This window comes from Littorina saxatilis, linkage group LG2 (assembly GCF_037325665.1).
Source record: "Littorina saxatilis isolate snail1 linkage group LG2, US_GU_Lsax_2.0, whole genome shotgun sequence".
Lineage (NCBI taxonomy): Eukaryota > Metazoa > Mollusca > Gastropoda > Littorinimorpha > Littorinidae > Littorina > Littorina saxatilis.
This window is the reverse complement of record NC_090246.1, coordinates 42,041,441-42,063,420: the sequence shown is the minus strand read 5'-3', so window position 1 is coordinate 42,063,420 and position 21,980 is coordinate 42,041,441. Positions and strand designations below refer to the sequence as shown.

At 40.0% G+C, this 21,980-nt stretch overlaps 1 protein-coding gene across 1 annotated transcript in view; it reads right to left on the bottom strand.

The window, feature by feature from the left end:
• The window catches only part of LOC138959021 (m-AAA protease-interacting protein 1, mitochondrial-like), a 69,085-nt gene that overhangs the window by 9,080 nt on the left and 38,025 nt on the right, over nt 1–21,980 (bottom strand). Inside the window, exon 3 of the mRNA XM_070330388.1 lies at nt 15,215–15,344. Coding sequence (XP_070186489.1) covers nt 15,215–15,344 — 130 coding nt within the window. The remainder of the gene's footprint in view (nt 1–15,214; nt 15,345–21,980) is intronic.

Below are 21,980 nucleotides of genomic sequence, written 5' to 3'. Positions count from 1 at the left end.
GTTTGAAAAACACTTCGCATGAGGAAATACCACACTTTTTTAGCGTTCTAAGGATTTCCATTGTTCCCTTTTTGCCTCTCGACACAAATTCCTCCGTGCCTATGTTTAAACTCATCATTGTAGAAAAGGTGAAGCCAAGGTATTTATACCTACCAACAACTTCGAGTATCTCAGTGCCTAAGTACCACTTTTCTTTCTCGGATAGATAACCACCTTTACGGAATACCACAACTTTTGTTTTTTCCGCATTAACTTTCAGTCCGAGTTTGATGATTCGTATAGTGTGGTTAGCTGTGTTTGCAGTCCCATTACAGCAGATGATATGAGGGCGAGATCATCCGCAAACAACATGAGAAATATTTCTACCTGGTTAGGTAGTAACTGAATGCCCTGTCTCCCTTTCCCGATTATGTCATTTTGTTTGTTTGTTTATTTGTTGCTTAACGTCCAGCCGACTACGCAGAGCCATATCAGGACGAGGAAGGGGGGGATGAAGGGGGCCACTTGTCAAGCGATTCCTGTTTACAAATGCACTAACCCATTACTTGTGTCCCAGCAGGCTTTAGTAAAACTAAATTAATACCTACTGGAAGATTACCAGTTTCCAGTATGTTAAAATAGGCTTAACCTATCTACTGCTGGACTTACATCAGAACACTAACAGATTAAACTATACATGAATCGCGAGACAAGCGGCAAGAGAAGAGATTTTTGGAAAAAATACAGGTGAATGAGCAAGAAGGCAGAAAAAAGAAAAGAATTCATGAAGAAAAAGAGAGCATGACAGGAAAGAGGAACCAAAAATCTACCTAACAGCAAACTAGAAAGCTCCTGCGGTTCCAAAAACAGGAGGGGCCTTTAATTTCATAACCGCAGTGCCCCACTGCGGGAATTATGTCATTTGCGAGTTCATTGATAAAGAAGGTGAACAGAATCGGACTACACATACATCCCTGTTTCAGGCCCTGAAGGCACTGGAAAAAGTCCGTGAGCCCGCCGCTGCTAGTTGAACGAACGCATGCTCTAATATTGGCATACATCGCCTGGAGCATAGTCAACATTTTCCCTCTCACACCAGTTTTTGCAAGGACAAACCACAGCGCAGCATGGTCAATCATGTCAAAACACTTATAAAAGTCCACGAAGGCCACATAAAGCTTTGAGTTGCGGGAAAACTGTTTCTCGATCATCGCGTACAATGTAAAAATATGGTCTACCGTAGAGTAGGACTTACGGAAACCTGCCTGTGCGTCAGAAATGATGCCATGTTCTTCAGCCCACTTTGTCAGTCTTGTGTTTAAAATGGAAAGAAACACTTTGCTAACACAACTCAATAATGAGATGCCTCTATAGTTATCTGGCATGTCAGGGTCTCCTTTTTTATATAATGGAACTTATGATGACTGCTTTTGTCCACTCCTTTGGAAAGACACCCTTGTTGAAAATACTGTTAGTTAGTTTTACCAAGAATGGTAGTAGTTTATGTTCTCCTGCCTTTAAAAAGTCGCTTATAATTTTGTCAGTGCCTGCAGCTTTTCCACTCTTAAGTTTTCTTATCGTGTTTTTTACTTCTGCTTCGCTAATAACGCCATCAAGTAAATCATCATATGGTTCATAATCTTCTTGTGTATGGGGTATGTTAAAGTCCAAGGTCTGGTTGTCATTTGCACTGTTATTGAAAAGTTTTGAAAAGAGAGAGAGAGAGAGAGAGAGAGAGAGAGAGAGAGAGAGAGAGAGAGAGAGAGAGAGAGAGAGAGAGAGAGAGAGAGTTCACTTATTTAATTTAAGAGAAAGAGAGAGAGAGAGAGAGTGTTCACTTGCATACATGCTTCATCAGCATAATTCACATGTATACAGTAGCCGTGTCAGCGGCATAAACCAAACCCTACAGACTGTATTTTTTTCACATGTGTCCCCCCCCCCCCCCCCCCCCCCCATCACCTTTAAAGCAAAGGCGCGAACCATCCCACCTCCACCAGAGCGATGGGAGTTTTAAACCCTCGTAAACTGCAAACTCATAGGCTAACATTCACCACTGACAACCTGCCCCTCAAGACACTGATAGCATCAAATCTAAACCAACTACATAAACTGATCCTGAAATATTTATAACAGAAAATACTCATTAGGTTTAAAGGGGCTATCAAGCAATACAGCTTAAGAATGTTATGTTATGGCTGGTGAGTGAAAAAGAGACTAGGATATCAGACATCGGACTCTATGTCAATAATCTTAAAGTGAGAAGGGAGAGTTTTAAAGGAGAGAAGAGAAAGATATGTCCACTATCTGAGCAAATTCTGACATATATATGGGACCGTGACCTCAGTCAAAACACATTGTCAGCGACTAATGCCGGCCAGCAATGTTTACTGATGAATACGATACCCTTTTCGTTCGAAAATACACTCATCGAAGTTCAGGATTCGATCGTTAATTGCTGGCTGAGTTTGAATCCTGAACTCCGATGAGTGTATTTTCAAACGAAAAGGGTATCATTCAGCACACACTGCATAACATCATCAGTAAACATCAGAGTTAGTTGTTCATTGTGACGGCAGAATAAAGCCGATTACCAGCATGGTAAACTCTGCAATAAAAGTTTCGAAGCAATCCATTCTGTCAATGCTGAAATATAGCGCTTTTTGTCATGGTACCCCTCAAAATTGCCGCAAAAAAACCCCTCGTTTTATACTGCTCATGCGCTCCACACCTGCATCAGTATAAATAACATAACACAAGAGATACGCAAAATTGCAAAACAAAACTACCTGTTCTTGATAGATAATTGGTTTGGCTTTCTCCTGGGATGTAAAAGTTGCCAAGTTGCGCCTTTTCTGAATTTTTGTCGATTTTGTAATTCGCAGCTACCTCACGTTTTTGTCAGGTCGATTTTGTGGGTACCCTTACTTTGGTGGCGGTCACGTGACACCTAAAACAGAAGTCTTTGATCCGAAAAGTGTGCCCATAGCCATGAGGGCCTTTAATGGCATAGAATTTTGAAGGAAATGACACGTGGATGAATGTTTAAGTTGGGGTACGAAAATGAATGCAATAATTTTTGGCAGAGTTTAGTTGCTTCGCTTGGCTTTGAAAAGCTTGCATCAGCAAAAGGGGCCACACCGCTTGCAAATCCTGATGAGTTATTTGGTAATATCATCTATTGACAACATATAATCAACAGACTGTAGTCCTGCAATTTTGCAACAGTTATATGTGACAGTGATTGAATTTATGTAATATGCAGTCCCTATGCCCACAACTGACAGGCAAAGAAATAAAAGTAAATTTTAAAATGCTAACAGTTTGGGTATTTTTTTGCAACCTATCTGCACTTTGTGTCCCCTACAACCCCACTTCACCAGTGCACTTTATTCATACCTACTTTATCAAAACTATACGAAAGTCACTGGGCCTTTAAAGTTGCACTGTCCATTAATTAGCAGAAAGTTTTCATTCATCCAAACTTCAGGACCAACTCACTGAGTAGGGTACCAGGATTAACAACAACAATAAATAGCTTTTCTACAGTGCAAGTTCCCGGTATAGCTCCAAGCTCTTTACATGCCCACACAATCAAAATAACATACAAAAGCAAGGAAACCACAGGAACAATCAAAGCAAACTCAACCAACATTGAACACAAATAGCAAAATCTATTACATGAAAAACAGCACAAAAACAGGATCACAGAAGGAATGTATAACACACACATTCCTATTATAGACCCATGCACACATGATTATGGTGTCAATTTGGAAAACCCATGATTTCGCCGTGTGTTTGAATTTCACACCTTTCTTTTGTTAAGTACCATAGAAAAGGAACTGTGCAATCGACGATGTTTTAAAACGTATAGCTCTGTCGGTTTTGTATTGGTTGTAACAAAGTGTCAATACCCTTGCTTTTAGTGAGATGAACAATTATACCACACATGCTCCTCTCCACGTGTTTCAGACACACACCCTACCTAGTGACTGGCCAAAAATGTCACAAGGGAAAATGTCACTTTCCTGCGTGACATTATAGGCCGGTCACTATAGCGAGGGTGTGTGTCTGAAACACGTGGACAAGCAGGAGCACATGTTTTTCTCACTAAAAGAAAGGGTATTCACTCTTTCACAAACCATACAAACCCGACAGACTTACGAGTTTCAGGAAATTGTCTATTCCAGAGTTCTGCCTCAGACGAGTATCAATAGATGATGTTTAAAAATATTACACTTGATCTTTCAAGATTTTGATGGGCTGTGGAAAACTTAAAAATGAGGCGAATCTTGGGCATGATAAGTATTGTTGAGTCAAGAGATTGTCAGCATCACAGTCAAAACCTCAAGCTCCAATGTGCATTTTGGGCACTGTCCGCTAGAGATGAAACCATTTTCTTTCAAAAATGCAAGCTCACCATCACTATCGTAGTGATTTCTCAGCTGCTGACAGATCAACAAAGTGCCATGGCGACTTTTCAGTCAGCAGTCAAACGATAAAACGGCGGCATAGATCTTGAGTCAAGTTCTGATGTGCATATTTTCAAACAAACAAAATTTTTTAAAAACATGGATCGAGTTATATCCAGTGGACATTGGATTTCTATATTGCCTGCTTGACATGATTACATTATTTTTTCTTTCTCAAAAACATGCACATCAGAGTTCACAATTCACGATGAAGCTATCATCGTTCTTACATCTTCAAGAAAAACAACTCTTCCACAGCTATTAAAAACCCTAACAGAGTAGCTTCCAGAAAATGCATGCCTATTTTAAACTCGATCGTCTGAGGATGTTGTATTAGTTTAACTCTAGAATACTGCAACCATGTGTGACAGTTAATAAAGCAAAATTATCATTTTAGATGGCTGTTTTTAATGTGTGGACAATGTCCCTTTAACAGCAGCAAATGTCTATTTTCAACATAACCCAGAGCAGAGGGATCTACTGGCGGAAAGGTTACACACATTCACGTGCATCCCTCTGAGTATGTAATCAAGTGTATCAGGAATATCTGTTGCTGGTTTACAACCGCAACGATCGCCATAGTAAAGGTCTGCCTCATTCATTATTCACCGAACAATTAGTGTGAAACTGCAATCATATGTCTTGTAACCTATAAACTCATAACTCCCTTGAGAACCCTTGACTGTCAGATGGTTTCATGATATTGGGAATAGGTATGAAGATGATGCAGGCCGTGGTTTACAAGGTGAAAACAACAAACAAAGAAACAAAAACAAAAAAAAGAGAGAGAGGGGGCGCGCGGGTGTGGGGTTTGGATGGGTGTTGGGGGTGCATGTGTGTAAGATTTCAGGTTGATTTTATTCCTGTAGCTACTTCAGCAACACACTACTACTGTACTGGTGTTCAATTTACCAAAACGTCAAAGAGACGATAAACAATAATAACCAACCAACCAACACGTAAAAGAAGTACATGTTTATGTAACTGTTTTTTCATCGTAGCAAATAGTAATAGGGAGAAGTAAATGAGCACTCGAGAAAAGAGATTATGCATCCCTTCAGTTCTTTTGATGCACTTTCTCAGCTAACTTTGACATGACAGTGTTATAACTTCAGATACCGAACGTGATGCAAGCAAATCAGCTGGGCACCTGAATTCCTACGAGTTGACAGGACTCTATTATGGTGTGACCTTGCTTTTATGTGACTGCTGTGAAAACAAGGTGACACTAAAAATGTAGTTTTGGGGGTGAGCACACTTCTTGTTATTGCAGTTGATGTACTTTCCTGGCTCAAATGGATTTATTAGCACTTATGTGGGCACTCCTCGTTTCACAAGCCATCGAAGAGCAAGTGAGACACATTGCCTTCTTTTCAAAGGAACGTCAAATACCAAATCCCTTATCACTTATTCAAGCATCTACGTGGCAACCCAACAAAAGACACCCAAACACTCACGCAGATCACCGTGCAAATAAAAGCGGGCTTTCTGAGTCAGCTGGTTTCTCTTGGGTCTGCCGACATGTGAGCGTAACTTGGCTGCACTGCAGTATCTCCACATCACAAGCTCTTCATTCAGCCTGACCCTAATCCCTGGAGTTTGGCTATGCATTAAACATCATCTACAACACACCCAAACCCATAATCCCTGACGACAAAGACTGCAGACCACCAAACTAACGCGAGTAAATAGCAGCAGTTCTTTATCACTCTTCATGAGCTACCATAATCTCAGTGTCACACTCTGAGTCTGTTTTATGTTGAGCATCACCTCACTATTTTATTCTTTGTGGCAAGTGTTCTTTCCGTCTTTTTAAAGTTTGAACAAAAAAAGTTGGCTTAAAATGACTATCTTTCACTTTCAAACAATCTCTGTAAAATAGGATGGAGAATGGGATGGCATCATTTCACAGTGGTACCTGTGGTAAAAGAACACACTTGGGACAAACCAAAAGTATCCCTACATTGCTGGTGGCCGGTCATAGCAGGTATACTTTTGTAAAGATAATAGACAAAGGAACAACAGAAGGTACGTGTCTTTATGGGAAGCCTTCTCTCATTCTCATGACAGGCACTACTGTGCTTTAAAACAGACCATGCAGGACATAAATGGATGACTTTTCTTTTTTTTCTAACGGTTAAGTTTGCATCAATATACCTCTAAAAAGGCAGTTTACAATGGTAAATAAATTGTATGGCATTTACTGATGAAGGCATTGGAACTTAATGAAGGATGACTTTGCAGTTGAGCAGTCCTTAAATAATTGATACATGTACAATGATACGAGTTCTAATTCCAATCTAATGGTGCACAAGCAACATGTAATTATCTTAATAATAACCAAAGTGCAAAAAACATCTACGTCCAGAATAACAAACAAGTTGTGTGAAACGATATAAAATCATTTAGTCAATCTGTAGGCATCAAAGTAAAAGATCACCTCCAAAAACCAGTCATCGTCGAGACTACATTCAGATAGTCTCGGCTAACCATACCCGAAGACCTGAGACAGGTCATGCTCGTTTCTGCGAAGCATGTGAACAATATACTCAACCTATTTTTTTTAATTCTGAGCGTGTTTTTAAAGTAAACATAACACATCTATATAATTTTGAACTCAGGAGAAGATGAGGAATACAATGTCATGATTTTGTAATCTGTAAGTGAAAATTCGTTTTTAATGACAACTTTAATAAGCAAACTAATTAACTAATTTTTAAGCTTCCAAGCTGAAATGCAATCCAACAGTCCGGACTGCGTCAAAGATTGCTTGACCAAAATTTCAATCAATTTGGTTGAAAAATTAGGGCGTGACAGTTTTGCCTCAACTAACACTAAAAGCCGGATATGATGTCATCAAAGATATTTATGGAAAAACTGAAAAAAGATTCTGGGGATATCATACCCAGGAACTCTCATGTCAAGTTTAATAAAAATCGGTCCAGTAGTTTTCTATGAATCGCTCTACACATACACACAGAGACACACACACACGCACCACGACCCTTGTCTCGATTCCCCGTCTATGTCAAAACATTAGAAATCACAGCCTAGATTTAAGAAATTCCTTTTGAAATATACATGTACTGAATTCAAAGAAATCATGGCTGGCATGATTGAAAAGCCTACAATCCGCGTTATTTTACCTTTGAAGTGAATTATTCATAACTTGGTCTTCCACAGAGGCACATAAAAGGTACTCATGTGTGTTATAAAAGTTCATGCCCAAATCCCAGGGAGACTGGACGCTGCAATCCCTTTTATGAAAATTACATGACCCTGACATGTTGCAGACATCGTTTTATTGTTCACTCCTAGGCCAGCATCAGAGAATTACCCAAGGGCTACAACCTTCCTTTACAATAACAATGTTAATCATCCAAAATCTCTACTCATCATTGTTTGGGGCTGTGTGAGGGGTGCGAGGCACCAATGTTATGATGGAAAAGAGAGAGAGATTGAAAGAGAACCTTGATATGCACTTGAGCCTAGACCTTTCATTTCCTAAGACCAGTGACTGCACTTGAGCACCAGTTTTCACCTTAAAAATACATTCCTTCCCATGTGAATGATCATGTCAACCATCACACATATGTCCAGGCTGTAACACCGAATGAGAGCATACTTCCACTTGAACACAGACCAAATATCAACAATCTGGCTGTGTTCTGAGCAGAGTGAACATTTTTTTGCTGAATTAATTTGGCACGTTGATACTGGTGTCCGTTACAAAATTAACTCAACAATCTTTTCCCTCTTCACAAAAAGTCGCCATGCAGGTCAAATATTGGTATGTGTTTAAGTTGAAAAATACTCTTATCCTACGCAAAAGCCTGGACAGATCTGTGTTGGCTGATATAATGGATTACATAAGATGCAAGGTATCTTTAAATGCTGCAGGAAGAGCTCCCACAAAAAACAGATCACTGTCATTGGAACCAGTCGCACCAAGTGCAAAAGCATATAACCAATACCTGTATTTCAATTCGGTTAAATATGTCATTCACGACTGGAATGACTCACTGGTAGACGATTTTCTTTTTGGTAAGTTCACATTTACAGTTAGTAAAATACCATACATTTTGGGTAAAAGCAAGGGCTCTAAAACTAAAACAGATACTTTTTTTGCAAAAAAAAGGAGTGCCTTTGCTCTAAGCTGGGTTCATGACAAGCAATAGCGTTAATGTGAAAAAATATTAATTTACCAATATAAATGCACTCTTTGATCTTTTCTGCAGGGATCCAGAATAATGTACACTTAAAACCATGGGACATCCCACACGGTAGATGAATCAAAACTGCGTAACGCTATCGATGCATAACTCTCATGGATGCATCACATGTCAAAATGTGTTTCTATGTTAAGCTTTTATGTGTGTAAGGATGGGACTGCTGATTTTGAAGGACTTGACTGCTTTATGACTGATCAGGCAGTACATAATATAATGAGACAGATAACAAATATATAACCAACACTGTACAGGAACTGACGTAAAACTGCAAGAGAATACTCGACAGTATTCCACATCACGTAAAATTGGAAGTAAAAATGAGTACATGTACCAGTACCTTGATCCGTATGCCTTAATCATGTAAAACTAGTTGAATAAGAAGGTATAGAAACATAATAATTTATCGAGGAGGTCACAAGTGCATTGTTAAACACAAGTTATCAACACCCATTATTTTCCGTTGACGCGCAGTGATAATGCGCCCTTCAGGCTATCCCAAAGCCAATGTTACTCAAAATATAATAGGTAATCCTGAGAATCTGTTCAAGGGAAGAAACTCGAATCGTCCCACACCTTAAATCTTCCATACACCCCTCAAAAAGTTTGGAATGCAGAAGTATGGAATGAAATAAAGCAGTAACTTGTTTAGAAGAAAAAAGGATATAGTTGAAAGATAAAAACAAGTAGCGTCAAGCAATGTCAAAACATTTTTCAATCTGTCGGCCTGAAACTAAAAGATTGACACTGAAAACCTAGGATCAGTCATTGTTTAGACAACAAAAACCTGGCTAGCCGAAACCCATAAAACGAGTCGGGTTGAGCTGGTCTTGGCGAAGCATGCTAATTACCAAAAGACCTAATTTGCATTTAGCGATTTTCAATAATTCTGAGCTTATTGGCTCACGTAAGTGTAGCCTATGCGATGCTAACTTTTGTCTGTCTGTGCGTGTGTGCGTGCGTGTGTGTGTGTGTGTGTGATAGAAACTTTAACATTTCGTCATTTGAAGACGTCACACGCACGTATGTGTGTGTGTGTGTATGTCTGTGGTAGAAACTTTAACATTTCGTCATTTGACAAGACGTCACATTATGGCGTAAGAGGGTTAGACGTCACGCGAAGGAATTACTGAAAGTCTCGGTCATTGTTACTTTGAGCGGGCCGAGACTAGTTGGCAGTCGTGTCACAGGTATTGTTGACACTCTCTCTTTTTCTCTCTCTCTTTTTCTCTCTCTCTTTTTTTCTCTCTCTCTCTTTCTCTCTCTCTCTCTCTCTCTCTCTCTCTCTCTCTCTCTCTCTCTCTCTCTCTTTCAACTTCAGGCCCTTCAAGCGTTATTATTCTGATTTGTTTCGTTTTGGTTTCATTTTTCATTGCTCATTTTTCTTTTTGATTTATCTCCCTTCCCCCTTCTTTTGCGCTTGGAGGACATCATCTTCTCTGATAAGTCGTTTTGATATTTGTATTGTTGTTTTCATTTTTTTTTTAACCTGTTGAAGACCATTAGGTCGAAACGTTGTTCATTGTCATTTGTTTGTATATTTCGTTGCGAGTCCAGAATATTAGGTATTACTCTTAGTCGTATCCCTGTAAGTAGGCTACATGCAGACAGACATATCTAGATCTAGTGTCTCGCTTTCTTGCACAGTGTCACCAATGCTTACTGTGTGTGTGTGTGTGTGTGTGTGTGTGTGTGTGTATGTGTGACGGAGTGATTGAGTTTGTGTTACTGTTTGTCTATTTCTTACGTGAGCCTTGAAGGCTTCGCCTCTTGTTTTCAGTTGGAATTGATAAGGAATATCATGCCATCAATGTTCAATCCATTTATGAAAAATCGATTTTAATGAAAACTTTAACTTTAATTTTAAAGCTTCTGAGCTGAAATGCAATCCTATAGTCTGGACAGAGTCAAAGAATGTGTGACCAAAGTTAAATCAATTTGGTTAAAAAATGAAGTCATCACAGTGCAGTTTCAAGTTATGCAAAAAGCTGAATATGACAACATCAAAGATGTTATTCGAAAAAAAAAAAAAAATGTCAGGATATTATCTGGAGGAAATCACAAGTAAAGTTTCACAAACATCTGTTCATTAGTTTTCCTGCAAACACTGCACACACAAACACACCACCCTCGTCTTGATTCCTGGTCTATCTAAAAACTTGACAAAATGTAAAAACAAATTGTTACATTTTTTTTTAAGGTTTGCTTGCTGCGAGATTCAAACCTGATCTTATTGGATTTGTGTTACTGACAGCACTTATGGGGCTACCAGTCCTTCGAGGCATAAGACTAAGAGAGAAATATTGAGTCAGTTACCGAGGTGCTCTCTTCGTAGTTTATACATGTATACATGTGCTCTACGCTCTATCGTCTCGAGTTGCCTAAACATCTTTAACTGCCCCTATTCACCTATTCACCTTGTATTTTTCAAAGCAAAATCAAATAGCACTGACATCTATAGTGAATCGACTTAATGTTGGCACTACTAACATCAAAACGCATTGACCGATCACAAAAGGGCACTCTGAGATATCATTTCACAAAAAGAATTTCCCTACCCACAATTCCCTCTTGATTTGGAAAATGGGATGGTTTCGTAATTTGCTGTGAAGACACCTTATAGTCGATTTAATATACACAGGGAAGCTTCCAAGCTGAAATGCAATCCCTTCGTCTGGTCTGAGTAAAAACAAATCTGACCACAATTTCAATCAATTTTGATTAAAAATAGAGGTCATGACAGTGCTGCCTGAACTTTTGTAAAAAGCCGAATATGTTGTCATCAAAGACAGTTATCCCAAAATATGTCTGGAGGTATTATCTGGAAGAATTCTAACTTTAATGGAAATCTTTCCAGTAGTTTTTTGGGAATCGCTTTAAACACACTGACATACACGCCACCATTCTCGTTTCGATTCCCAGTCTATCTGAAAACTTATAGTGAAAACTTAAGCCTAAGAAACTTGAACGCCCAACGCAGCGTCTCAAAAGCTAGTGCGCAGGAAAACAAAAATGGCGGCGGTAGTGTTTGGGTTTCATTTCGACAACGATACCTTCTTTAATACGACAGTTCTAGCGTATGAATTGCACCCATAAGGGATGATGAAAGAGTATTTTAACTCCAGATCTTTTTGAAGAAAACTTTGACTGTAAATATTTCCTATATTCTATGATGTTGTCATCAAAAATTTCTTCGCTTGTAATCAATGCCTGTTTCGTCTGTCGAACTCAATCGCATGGGTCATTGGCTGACATTCGTCCGCCATCTTGAACCCGATCGTACAAAAGCATGTTGTTTCCAAAGCGACTACCGAAGGCGCGCTTGCAAAGAAACGACGTAGGACTGATTTAACTCGGAGCTCTTTTGTTTTCACCATAGCTCGCAGATTTAAGCAAGGGAAACAACCTCTGTGCTCACTTCTGTGGGCAACCAGCTTAAGATTATTACATCCCCTGATACCCACAACTGCTTTTGCTAGACTTTTATTGGTTACTGCACAGCCAGTCCCCAATTTTGTCACTGGGATGGCAGTAAATGTGTTCCATTTTTGGCTCACGAAGTGTAGCCTATGCGATCGTAACTTTGTCTGTCTGTGCGTTTGTGCGTGTGTGTGTGTGTGTGTGTGTGTGTGTGTGTGTGTGCGTGTGTATGTCTGTGGTAGAAACTTTAACATTTCCGAGTCTATGTGTGAGTGGTTATCCAAGACTATGGATAAAGCTCGCATAAGATTACGTCACGGTCAAAAGTGTTTGACGTCAATTAATGCATCATGACGGCATGCCTCCCTGTAGTCTTTCTCTCTCGCGTGGTGTGTGTGGTCTCGGTCATTGTTATTTTGAGCGGGCCGAGACTATTTGGCAGTCGTGTCCCTGTAAGTAGGCTACATGCAGACAGACAGATCTAGATCTAGTGTCTCTCTTTCTTGCACAGTGTCACCTAAGCTTACTGTGTGTGTGGGTGTGTATGTGTGACGGAGTGATTGAGTTTGTGTTACTGTTTGTCTATTTCTTACGTGAGCCTTGAAGGCTTCGCCTCTTGTTAGTTTCATATTTTGTTGTTCTTGATAAGTTCATAAAAGACACCACCTAAAAAGAAGGCAATACATTATGCCACAGACATACAGGACTAAAAAGTGACACTAACAAACGTTTGTAAGTTTCATTGCAAAATTTGATTTTGGAACTTGGCCATTTTACCTTTCAGTCACACCATCATGTCCTTGTGTAAGGCCTAAAAAAAAAATAGGTGTGGTTACGGTAACCCGACCTACCCTATTTTTAGGGGCCGACCCTATAACTTTTTATTACATTTGTCAAAACAAAACAAAAACACACAAGAAAACGAGTGCAGAAAACGCAATGAAAGCGAAAGCGCCCGAGTCGCACACTTATTTCCCTGTCAAGTAGGTTTAATTTGTACACATTAGAAAAACAAGAAGAGCAAACGCTCGATCGAGTCACTTTCGCAGTTCTGAATATTATATGAGGCATCAGATGGACAGGAAGAAATTGCTATTCACAACACAATACAGATGTAAATAATTTGATGTAAAGAATAATCCTATAAAGTTTGAATCAAATCCGATGAATAGTTTCAGAGATATGATATTTCAATTTTTTTCCTTCAAGACATACCTGTGACCTTGAAAAAGGTCAAAGGTCACCAAAGCAGACGTCAAAGTGTAGAGGTCACTGGGAGTCACGTTCACATAAAATTTGAGCCCGGTCACTTTTATAGTTTCCGAGAAAAGCCCAACGTTAAGTTGTGTGTTGCCGAACAGAAAAGGCTAGTTATCTCCCTTGTTTTTCTGATAACGTTCGTAAAAGGCTACAGATGTAAATACTTTGATGTAAAGAATAATCCTACAAAGTTTCAATCACATCCGATGAACTTTGTCAAAGATATAAAATGTCTAATTTTTCCTTTGACGCTGACCTGTGACCTTGAAAAAGGTCAAAGGTCAACGAAACCATCGTTAAAGTGTAGAGGTCATTGGAGGTCACGACTAAACAAAATATGAGCCCGATCGCTTTGATAGTTTCCGAGAAAAGTCCAACGTTAAGGTGGTGTCTACGGACGGCCGGCCGGCCGGACGGCCGGCCGGCCGGACGGCCGGCCGGCCGGCCGGCCGGACAGACTAACACTGACCGATTACATAGAGTCACTTTTTCTCAAGTGACTCAAAAATTTAAAAAAAAAAAAAAGTGATTGCCTACCTTCCTACCCTATTTCTTTTGGCTATGTTACCGTAACCACACCTATTATTTTTTTTGGCCTAAATTGTCTCATGATTCAGTATCTGCCCCCTTTAACTTTTTGTGTGTGTTTTTTCTTCAGAACTAAATGGATGAAATCTGATCCCTAAATCTTTCTGATAATTTCAATCAAATCAAGAACCCCAAACATATCAAATAAGTTACAAAAGAGAGTGAGGGATAGTGACAAAGACTTTTTTTTATTTACGAGGGTAATGGTATGAGCACAAAGTGGTTGCTTTTTAATGACCAGCCCTCACCCTAAAGAGGGATTACACTAATAATAAACGTTTAATGAATAAAATACCATATAACAAAATAAAATCAAAATGGCTTTCGCACATGAATGGTTTGTGTACATCTTACAGGATGAAAAAACCAAGTCGGGAAAGTAAACACAAGCAGCAAAATGTAAACAGACAAAAAACAAAAACATAAACTTTAGAGCAAAAGCGCTTAGCTTTGCAACACGTGTTGAAACACAGCAATATAAAATAACGTAATCAATTAAGCTCAATAATCAACAAGCAAAGTTTTTCAAAGAAATAAAGCCTATGATTTCAAAAGTAAAGAAAGATATCTGTCTCTGAAACATGTGACTATGGGTTAATGAATTCCATAGCATGCTTCCAGAAAAGGCTAAACTGGACTTGTAGAGATCAATGCGAGGAAGAGGATTGCTATGATTTGTGGGGTTTCTTTTATTATTTGAGAAAATTGTTTAACAAAGTATGGGTGGTGTGTTTCCTGAGATAATCTTTTGCATCATGACGCCTTTATTGAATGTGAATCTTGATTTGAGTGGAAGAATGTTTAATTTTGTATGTTCTTCCTCTGAGAGTGTCCTTTTTCTAAGCAGTACTAACACAGGGATGGCCAAATCTCAAAATTTTAACTCGCCAGCCGGGCGAGTAACTCCAATAAAGTCACTAGCCTGGCAGACATTTTGCTGGCCCGGTACATACCACAGTTGATCTGCAGTGTTTATATGGTTTTAAAACTCGAAATTACAACCGAAAAGGTTCCATTTGACCTGAAGTTTCATTGGCCAACCGGGCGAGTTGCCAGGCGGTTTGACCGTTTCTATTAGCCCGGCGGATTGTTTACTCGCCCCTGGTGTCCAGGCGGACAATTTGGCCTTTCTGGCTGATTGAAAGAGAGAGCGAGAGAAAGAGAGAGAGAGAGAGGGGGGGGGTGGCAAGGCAGCCACAGTACATATTCAGTATTCTTTGAATTTGAGTAAATCAGCTGTTATTTCTAATAAATAAAACTTACCTGTGTCATCATCAAACATCATGCCGATTTCATAGACAAATCTGCCTATAATTTCTGTTGGCTTCACTCTCAACCATCTCCGCTGTTGATAGGTCAGGTCTGCGTAGTTATTCTGTATTTCTTGAATTGCCTGGAAAAGAGGGAAAGGATGAAAACTCAGCAAAACAACTGTCATTTAGTGATTTACATTTTCTGGAAATGAACCAAGGACTAATGCTTGTCTGTACAATACAGTAAAACCTCCCACTAACGACCTTGAAAATGTCCAGAAAAATCGGTCGTAAAAAGGAGGGGTCTTTATTGGGAGTTTGGGAGGTATAATGTTTTTTACAGGGGTGGCAACTGTTGGGGAGTTCAGTCTTGAAAGTTGTGTCCGTTATCCTATTTTTGTTCCCATTTGACGTGCATATGGATAAGCATGATGTATGTGCATACACCAGCGCACAGACGGGCAGACATAACACAAACACACACACACACAAACGCGCGCTGTCTCATATGTAAAACTCGGTGATTGACCCCGGGTAAGAAGCTCAGTGTCTGTAACCTGGGACAGAAAGAGTTTCCTCTTAGAGTTAGACATCAAAGGAGACCGTCCCATAGGTAAAACTTACTCATTGGCAAGTATGGGCCATTGCCCCGAGGTCTCAGTTGGTGAGCACACACTCACATAATACATACACAGCTTCTTCTTCTTCGTTCATGGGCTTAGACTCCCACGTTCACCCATGTTTTTAGCACGAGTGGATTTTTACGTGTATGACCATTTTTACCCCGCCATTCAGGCAGCATATGCCGATTTTGGGGGAGGCATGCTGGGTATTTTCGGGTTTCTATAACCCACCGAACTCTGACATGGATTACAGGATCTTTTCCGTGCGCACTTGGTCTTGTGCTTGCGTGTACACACGAAGGGGGTTAAGTCACTTGCAGGTCTGCACATAAGTTGACCTGGGAGATCGGAAAAATCTCCACTCTTAACCCACCAGGCGGCAGCGACCGGGATTCGAACTCACAACCGCACGAGGCCGAATACGTACACAGCAAATCATTATTGAGTTGTCGTTCTAACTGCCCCTACCCCTACCCAACCCCTCCCCCCAACCAACTTCGAGGACAGTCATTCAATTGTGACAGTAATAGGTGAGAAGATGACAGCCATGGGCCACTGGACTTGCACACACTACTGACTACAGACTACCACCCCTGACTCTTGATGCGTGACTAATGGCGTGCGTGTTCCGCGTGTACTGCGTATAATTACGAACTTTGACACTCACTGGTTAAAAGGTCAAAGTCGTTATTTACCCCAAGTTGGTAGGTCGGTCGTCCGAAAAAGGAGGGCGTCGTTCTTGGGAGGTTAGTTACAGTGTAAAAAGCATCCGCGCCAAGAAATTCGGTCGGCAAAAGGAGGGGGTCGTTCTTGGGAGAGTTCGTTACGGGAGGTTCCACTGTATAATCATTGGAATCACAGATTCATCAGTTAAATCTTTGAAACAAAATCATTTAAAATGGTTTTTAAATTCAGAATCATAGTTAATGGAGGTGAAAGGAAAAATTTGCACAAACTTGAAATGTAACTCTAAACTATAACAGAACTAAAAATCAAATGGCAGTCTTCTTTAGCGTGTGAAAAATGATAAAATCAAGCCTTTTTTACTGGATATAAATTTCCTTAAAGAGATTTGAACAAACAAACAGCAACAGGAAACAGACATGGAAGACAGAAACAAATAATTGAACTGAAGATCAAAGAGGATATATGTAGAGGTAAAGTGGAAGGTTATGGGATGAGGAGTAATATAAGTGAGTAAGGAGATCACCATTTGGTTGCCTCTTAGTGTCTTGCATGTACCAAACAACACTGCACTCATCAGGAACTTGAAAAATGAACAACTAGAGTTTACTGGCAATCACTCAGGATACAACTCTGGAAAACCATGACTGCTGCTTCTCATTTCACTTTATTTCCTATTCCTGCCTCTCCCTGTCAACCCTGCCAAAGGTCAGGGGTGACCATACCAAAATCATATTGTGTTCTCTCCAAAGTTCAGATCGAGTTCTCCTCTGGACAGTTCTGATTAAAATCTAAAATGCTGAGAGAAAAGATTGGGGTCAAAACCACCAATCAGAAGTTACATAACAAGACTGATCAAAACTACCATCACATCTTATTGGTCAAGCAGGTAAACAAATCACAATCTTACAAACACTGACTGAAGATGCAATGTGAAAGAAGAAAGTGACATTCTAACACCATCTTAACCTCTTCAAGGCAATATTTGACACTCTCTGTGCCGAGGAATAAACAAGAAAGTGACACATAAATTTTCTTTTGTTTTGTTTCTACTAGCTTAGACGAAGGATTGCTACCAAACTTCACGGAAATGTTTCACAAGCATTACTTTTGATTTAAAGAAATATTCATTGATGAAATATAAATCAGAAAATGTTAGTAAAATTAAAATTAATATTTTTTTTTTAAATGCGTAAAAGGCCGAGTCACGGAATTGCTTTATTTAGTTCTTACAAAAAAAATTATTGTGTAAAATTAATTGATAAACTTCATGCTGATACAGGGAAAGGATTTACCTTAAATCTACTGCCAAAAAACTAGCAGGGTGTGGTAGAAAAGAAAAAAAAAGTGGGTGCAGCTCTCCCAGAACATCCTGTTCAACGCCCCCCTCTTCCGCATCAGGTAACACCCCTCCCCCTACTTACTCCTTTTCTTCGCCCCTTCCCCTACCCTGGGCATGTTTTGTGCCTGTGGAAGTATTTGCCACTTGTTCAAAGTCATCATTATCACTTGACCTAGACTGTCTTTTGGATTCAGGTATATAGTCAGTCATTGTTATCATCACTATCATGCTCCGATGACGGCTGGTCATTCTCTGCTAAAACTTCATTGACCACAATACGAAACAAAGATTCTACATCATTCTCAGACCTGGGAACCCCTGTCTTGCACTTGGAGTATTCTCAAACAAACTTGGTGTATTTTCAGAAAAATGAGCGTACTCCACACAGCATTTGAACATCCATGATTCAAACATGCTTAACACGCGTCCGTCGCACCGTTAATTAAGTTTACCAATACATTTAAAACAAATGCTTATTTCAATGTTTACTGACAATAACTGATGTAATCATGTGTCAAAACACTGGATCGGCTTCGGTATGCGCTTGTGAAGAAAAGTAGCCTAGGAATTTTTGACGGCGTATTTTTTTCCACTGACCGTACTGATTGTATTCTAGACAATCATGCGTACAACATACGGCGAAATTGTATGGGTTCCCATGTCTGCATACTCATCAGACTCACAGGGATGTCGTTTGGCGTCGGACATCGGACATAGACCGATTAAAATGCTCAAATGTCCGATTCACAAAGCCGCATGGCGGTCAGATGTCCTATCGTTTTCAACTGAGCGCGGTCCTTGTCCGATAAGAACTCCATTCCTTGGGACAGCGTGTTATTTGGTCATTTCATTTTAAGATAGAAATCTTCAAAAAGCGAGCGAGCGCTTTCGCGTACAGGTGCACTGAAGTTGTGCAGTGCAGGTCTTATGTTTTCCGAACCATTTGCGGTATGAGCCGTTTGGGTAAACCCGTCTACAGCACACTAAAGTTAGGAGTACGGGAGACAACTCCAAGTGACCAAGGCTCATGTCTGCTTTAACTTGCTTTCGGTTAGTGATGAAGCGCGCGGCGATGAATTATACCACCGAAAAAACTAAAGCCTGCCAAAGAACAGCGCTACTAATTCACTGCTCCTCCTGTTACATGAGGGTTCGAGCACAAGAGGTCATGATTTTAAATTAACAAAAAACCTTTTAAAACTAACCTGTATGCAAACTTCTTTACTAATCGTGTTGTAAATAACTGGAATAATTTGCCACCCAACATTGTGTCAGCAGGAACACAAAACACGTTCAAAAACTTACTTGACAAGCACTGGAGACAATTTATGTTCTCTACAAATTTAACTCAATTGAGATCGTCCTTGGACGTACGCAGCGCACAAATATAAACAACGATATTTCAAATCACTAGTTGAAATTACATAGCAGGCAAAAGGCTGAAAAGCCTATCAGGCCGCTTATGTTATGTTATGTTATGATGTTATGAACACGTTTGGCGTTTCAACGACATCGTGTGCAACATTAGGGCCAAGAACACGGGAAAACACTGCTAGCATTATTCTAAAAAATGACAGTGCCAATGACAGTGTCGCCGCTGAAACCTCAACAATCACGGAAAGTAAAGTTTTGTCACTTATAGATGGTTTCGGTACAGCAGGAAATTCACACGAACGGTCTTTAATATGGTTAACTATTCATGGCTGACCCTGTTTAGTACTAGTTGGTTAGACCTTTGACAGCAAAGAGACCTTAGGCAATATAAGATGTTTGATGGGTTGTTGACAGACCAGCTTTTTTCTGACAACAAACCACCAAACATAGTTTTTGTCATCATTTTGGTAGTGAGAAAAATAAGTGCCAAATCAACACAGGGAGCCATGCTTTGAAACACGAGTTCCGTTTTGATAACTCATGGTTTGGGGCCCCAGCACGTTGTTGCAATCAAAGCTGGAGTGTGAAAGCAACTTTCTGTGTTTTGAGTTCATAAAATGTTGAGATAAATATGTCAGGTTTGAGGATGCACAGTTCTGTATGTTCCTCTCAGTATTCCACCCCCTCGGGTTTCAGTTGAAAATATTAAGCTTAGTGATCGAATGTGGAAGCTACGTTGGGTCAAAGGTCACAGAAGATTTGCGTTGTGCGCTAGCGAAAGGAAAGAATCGCGATCATGTTTCCGACTCATTGCCTCTTTGTTTTTCATTAGACTTGTCAGTCTGCTTGCTCGGCTTTGTTAGATGTTTGCATATCTTGTTGCTATGTTCTTTGCTTTTATTATTATTTCTTATTTGCGCTTCGTTTATCGACACAACGTCTTGTGCACGGGTCAAAATTTGTGTGTCAGGGGTCAATTTGTTTGACTTGACCTTGACGTTCGTGTTTCTCCGAACGTCTGTGTATCGAAACACAGATACACGCACTCCATGACTTTGTAAGAAGACAAAACATATCGCTAGGTTTCATTTGTTTGTGGTGAGTTTATGACCTTTCATGAAGTAGTTTTTTGTTAACTTTTGCCAGTTTGCCAGTTCGTTTTTGGAACTTTGCAAAGCAGTGTTGTGTCGTCTGTTTAGGTCTGGGGAAACGCCAATGAAAAGAGCAGAAGAATCCCCGAGCGTTTCTATTGGGTTTGCTTTTGATTATCCATGTATAACCTGCTTCCTGCAACTATGGTAACCGGGAATTTATTGCATCGGGAACATGAGATTTATTTCCCAGGTGTTTGTGAATGAAAACTCGTGAAAATGATGACAAATTGTTTTGTCGAATCTGTCAAGAAAAAGCTCTGTCATCAAATCATGCAGTTTGTGTGCCAATCAAAGTGGGAGTGCTGAAGTTTTTATTTGTTTTTAGTTCGTTTGTTTCTTTTTGTGTGTGTCCTGTTTGAAACTAAAGTAATAAAACAATATACAGTAGTACCTGCCATATCCGGTCACCCATTAGTCATTGCAAAGGTGACCGCAAATATCAGGTGGCCGTTCATTACAGGCCCCCTCCTCCTCCAAAAAAACACCAAAAACACGATCAAGTTTTCATGAAGAAAAGAAAGCGATCATCCACGAGCCGCCGATTCATTGTCTCTGTTAGTTTTGCTTTCGTTTATACATCTTAATTATTTGCGTGTTTAACTCGATCGTCCTGGCTAAGCTATTGTTTCGTATGTTTCTATGTGTGTTGTTTGGATTATTATATATGTATTTGAGTGTCAGATAAACAAGTGTTTCAAACTCACATCAGCTGTGATCGATCCGGAAGTGACTGCCGTAAATGTACATGTATGCGCATGTCTGTATTTACAGTTTGCGCATGCGTAAGTATTCAGGCGCTCGCCCGCGAAAGTGACAAGTGGCCGTTAAGTGGCCGCTCCTGTCGAGTAAGAGGGGCACCTTAGGGCAAAAATCAGTGACCGTTGACCGCGTCAGACAGGTTAACGGCCATTAAGAGTCAATTATAGAAGGAAAACTCATTAGTCATGGGAAAGCTGGCCGCTCCCGGCAGGTTCACGCCCACGAAAGGGCCGGAAATGGAAGGGACTACTGTACGCGCACAATGTTGGTGCATTTATCATCACCATCTTGATCATTATAAATTACCTGAAGAGCTTTATTCAAAGTCAGGAACTTACTGGGGTGTGCCTCCACGATGCGAACCACACGCGAGCAGAAACATTCACCAAAAAATCCCCCACATTTCTGCAAATGGCTTCCAAGATATGATTTTGCTTCTCAACATAAAAGAATGGACAAAAGGAGGCTATCAAACTGCAATGGTTGGAAGAGTAGTCTCCCCGGCAGGAACAAACAAGTCACATGAAGCGATATAAAAACATTTAGTCAGTCGTTATCAAACTATAAAGATCAATACCAGTCATCGACGAGACTACCTTCAGATAGTCTCGGCAAATCATACCCGAAGACCGAGGTGGGTCACGCTCGTCTCTGCAAAGCATGCGATCGTAGTACTTACTGAACCTATTTTCTTTCATTCTGAGCACATTCTTAAAACAAACATGACATATCTATATATTTTTGAATTCAGGAAAAGATGAAGAATACAATGCAATCATTTTTTAATCTATTACTAAATTTGTTATTTTAATGACAACTTTAACCCAATGCCCCCTGAAC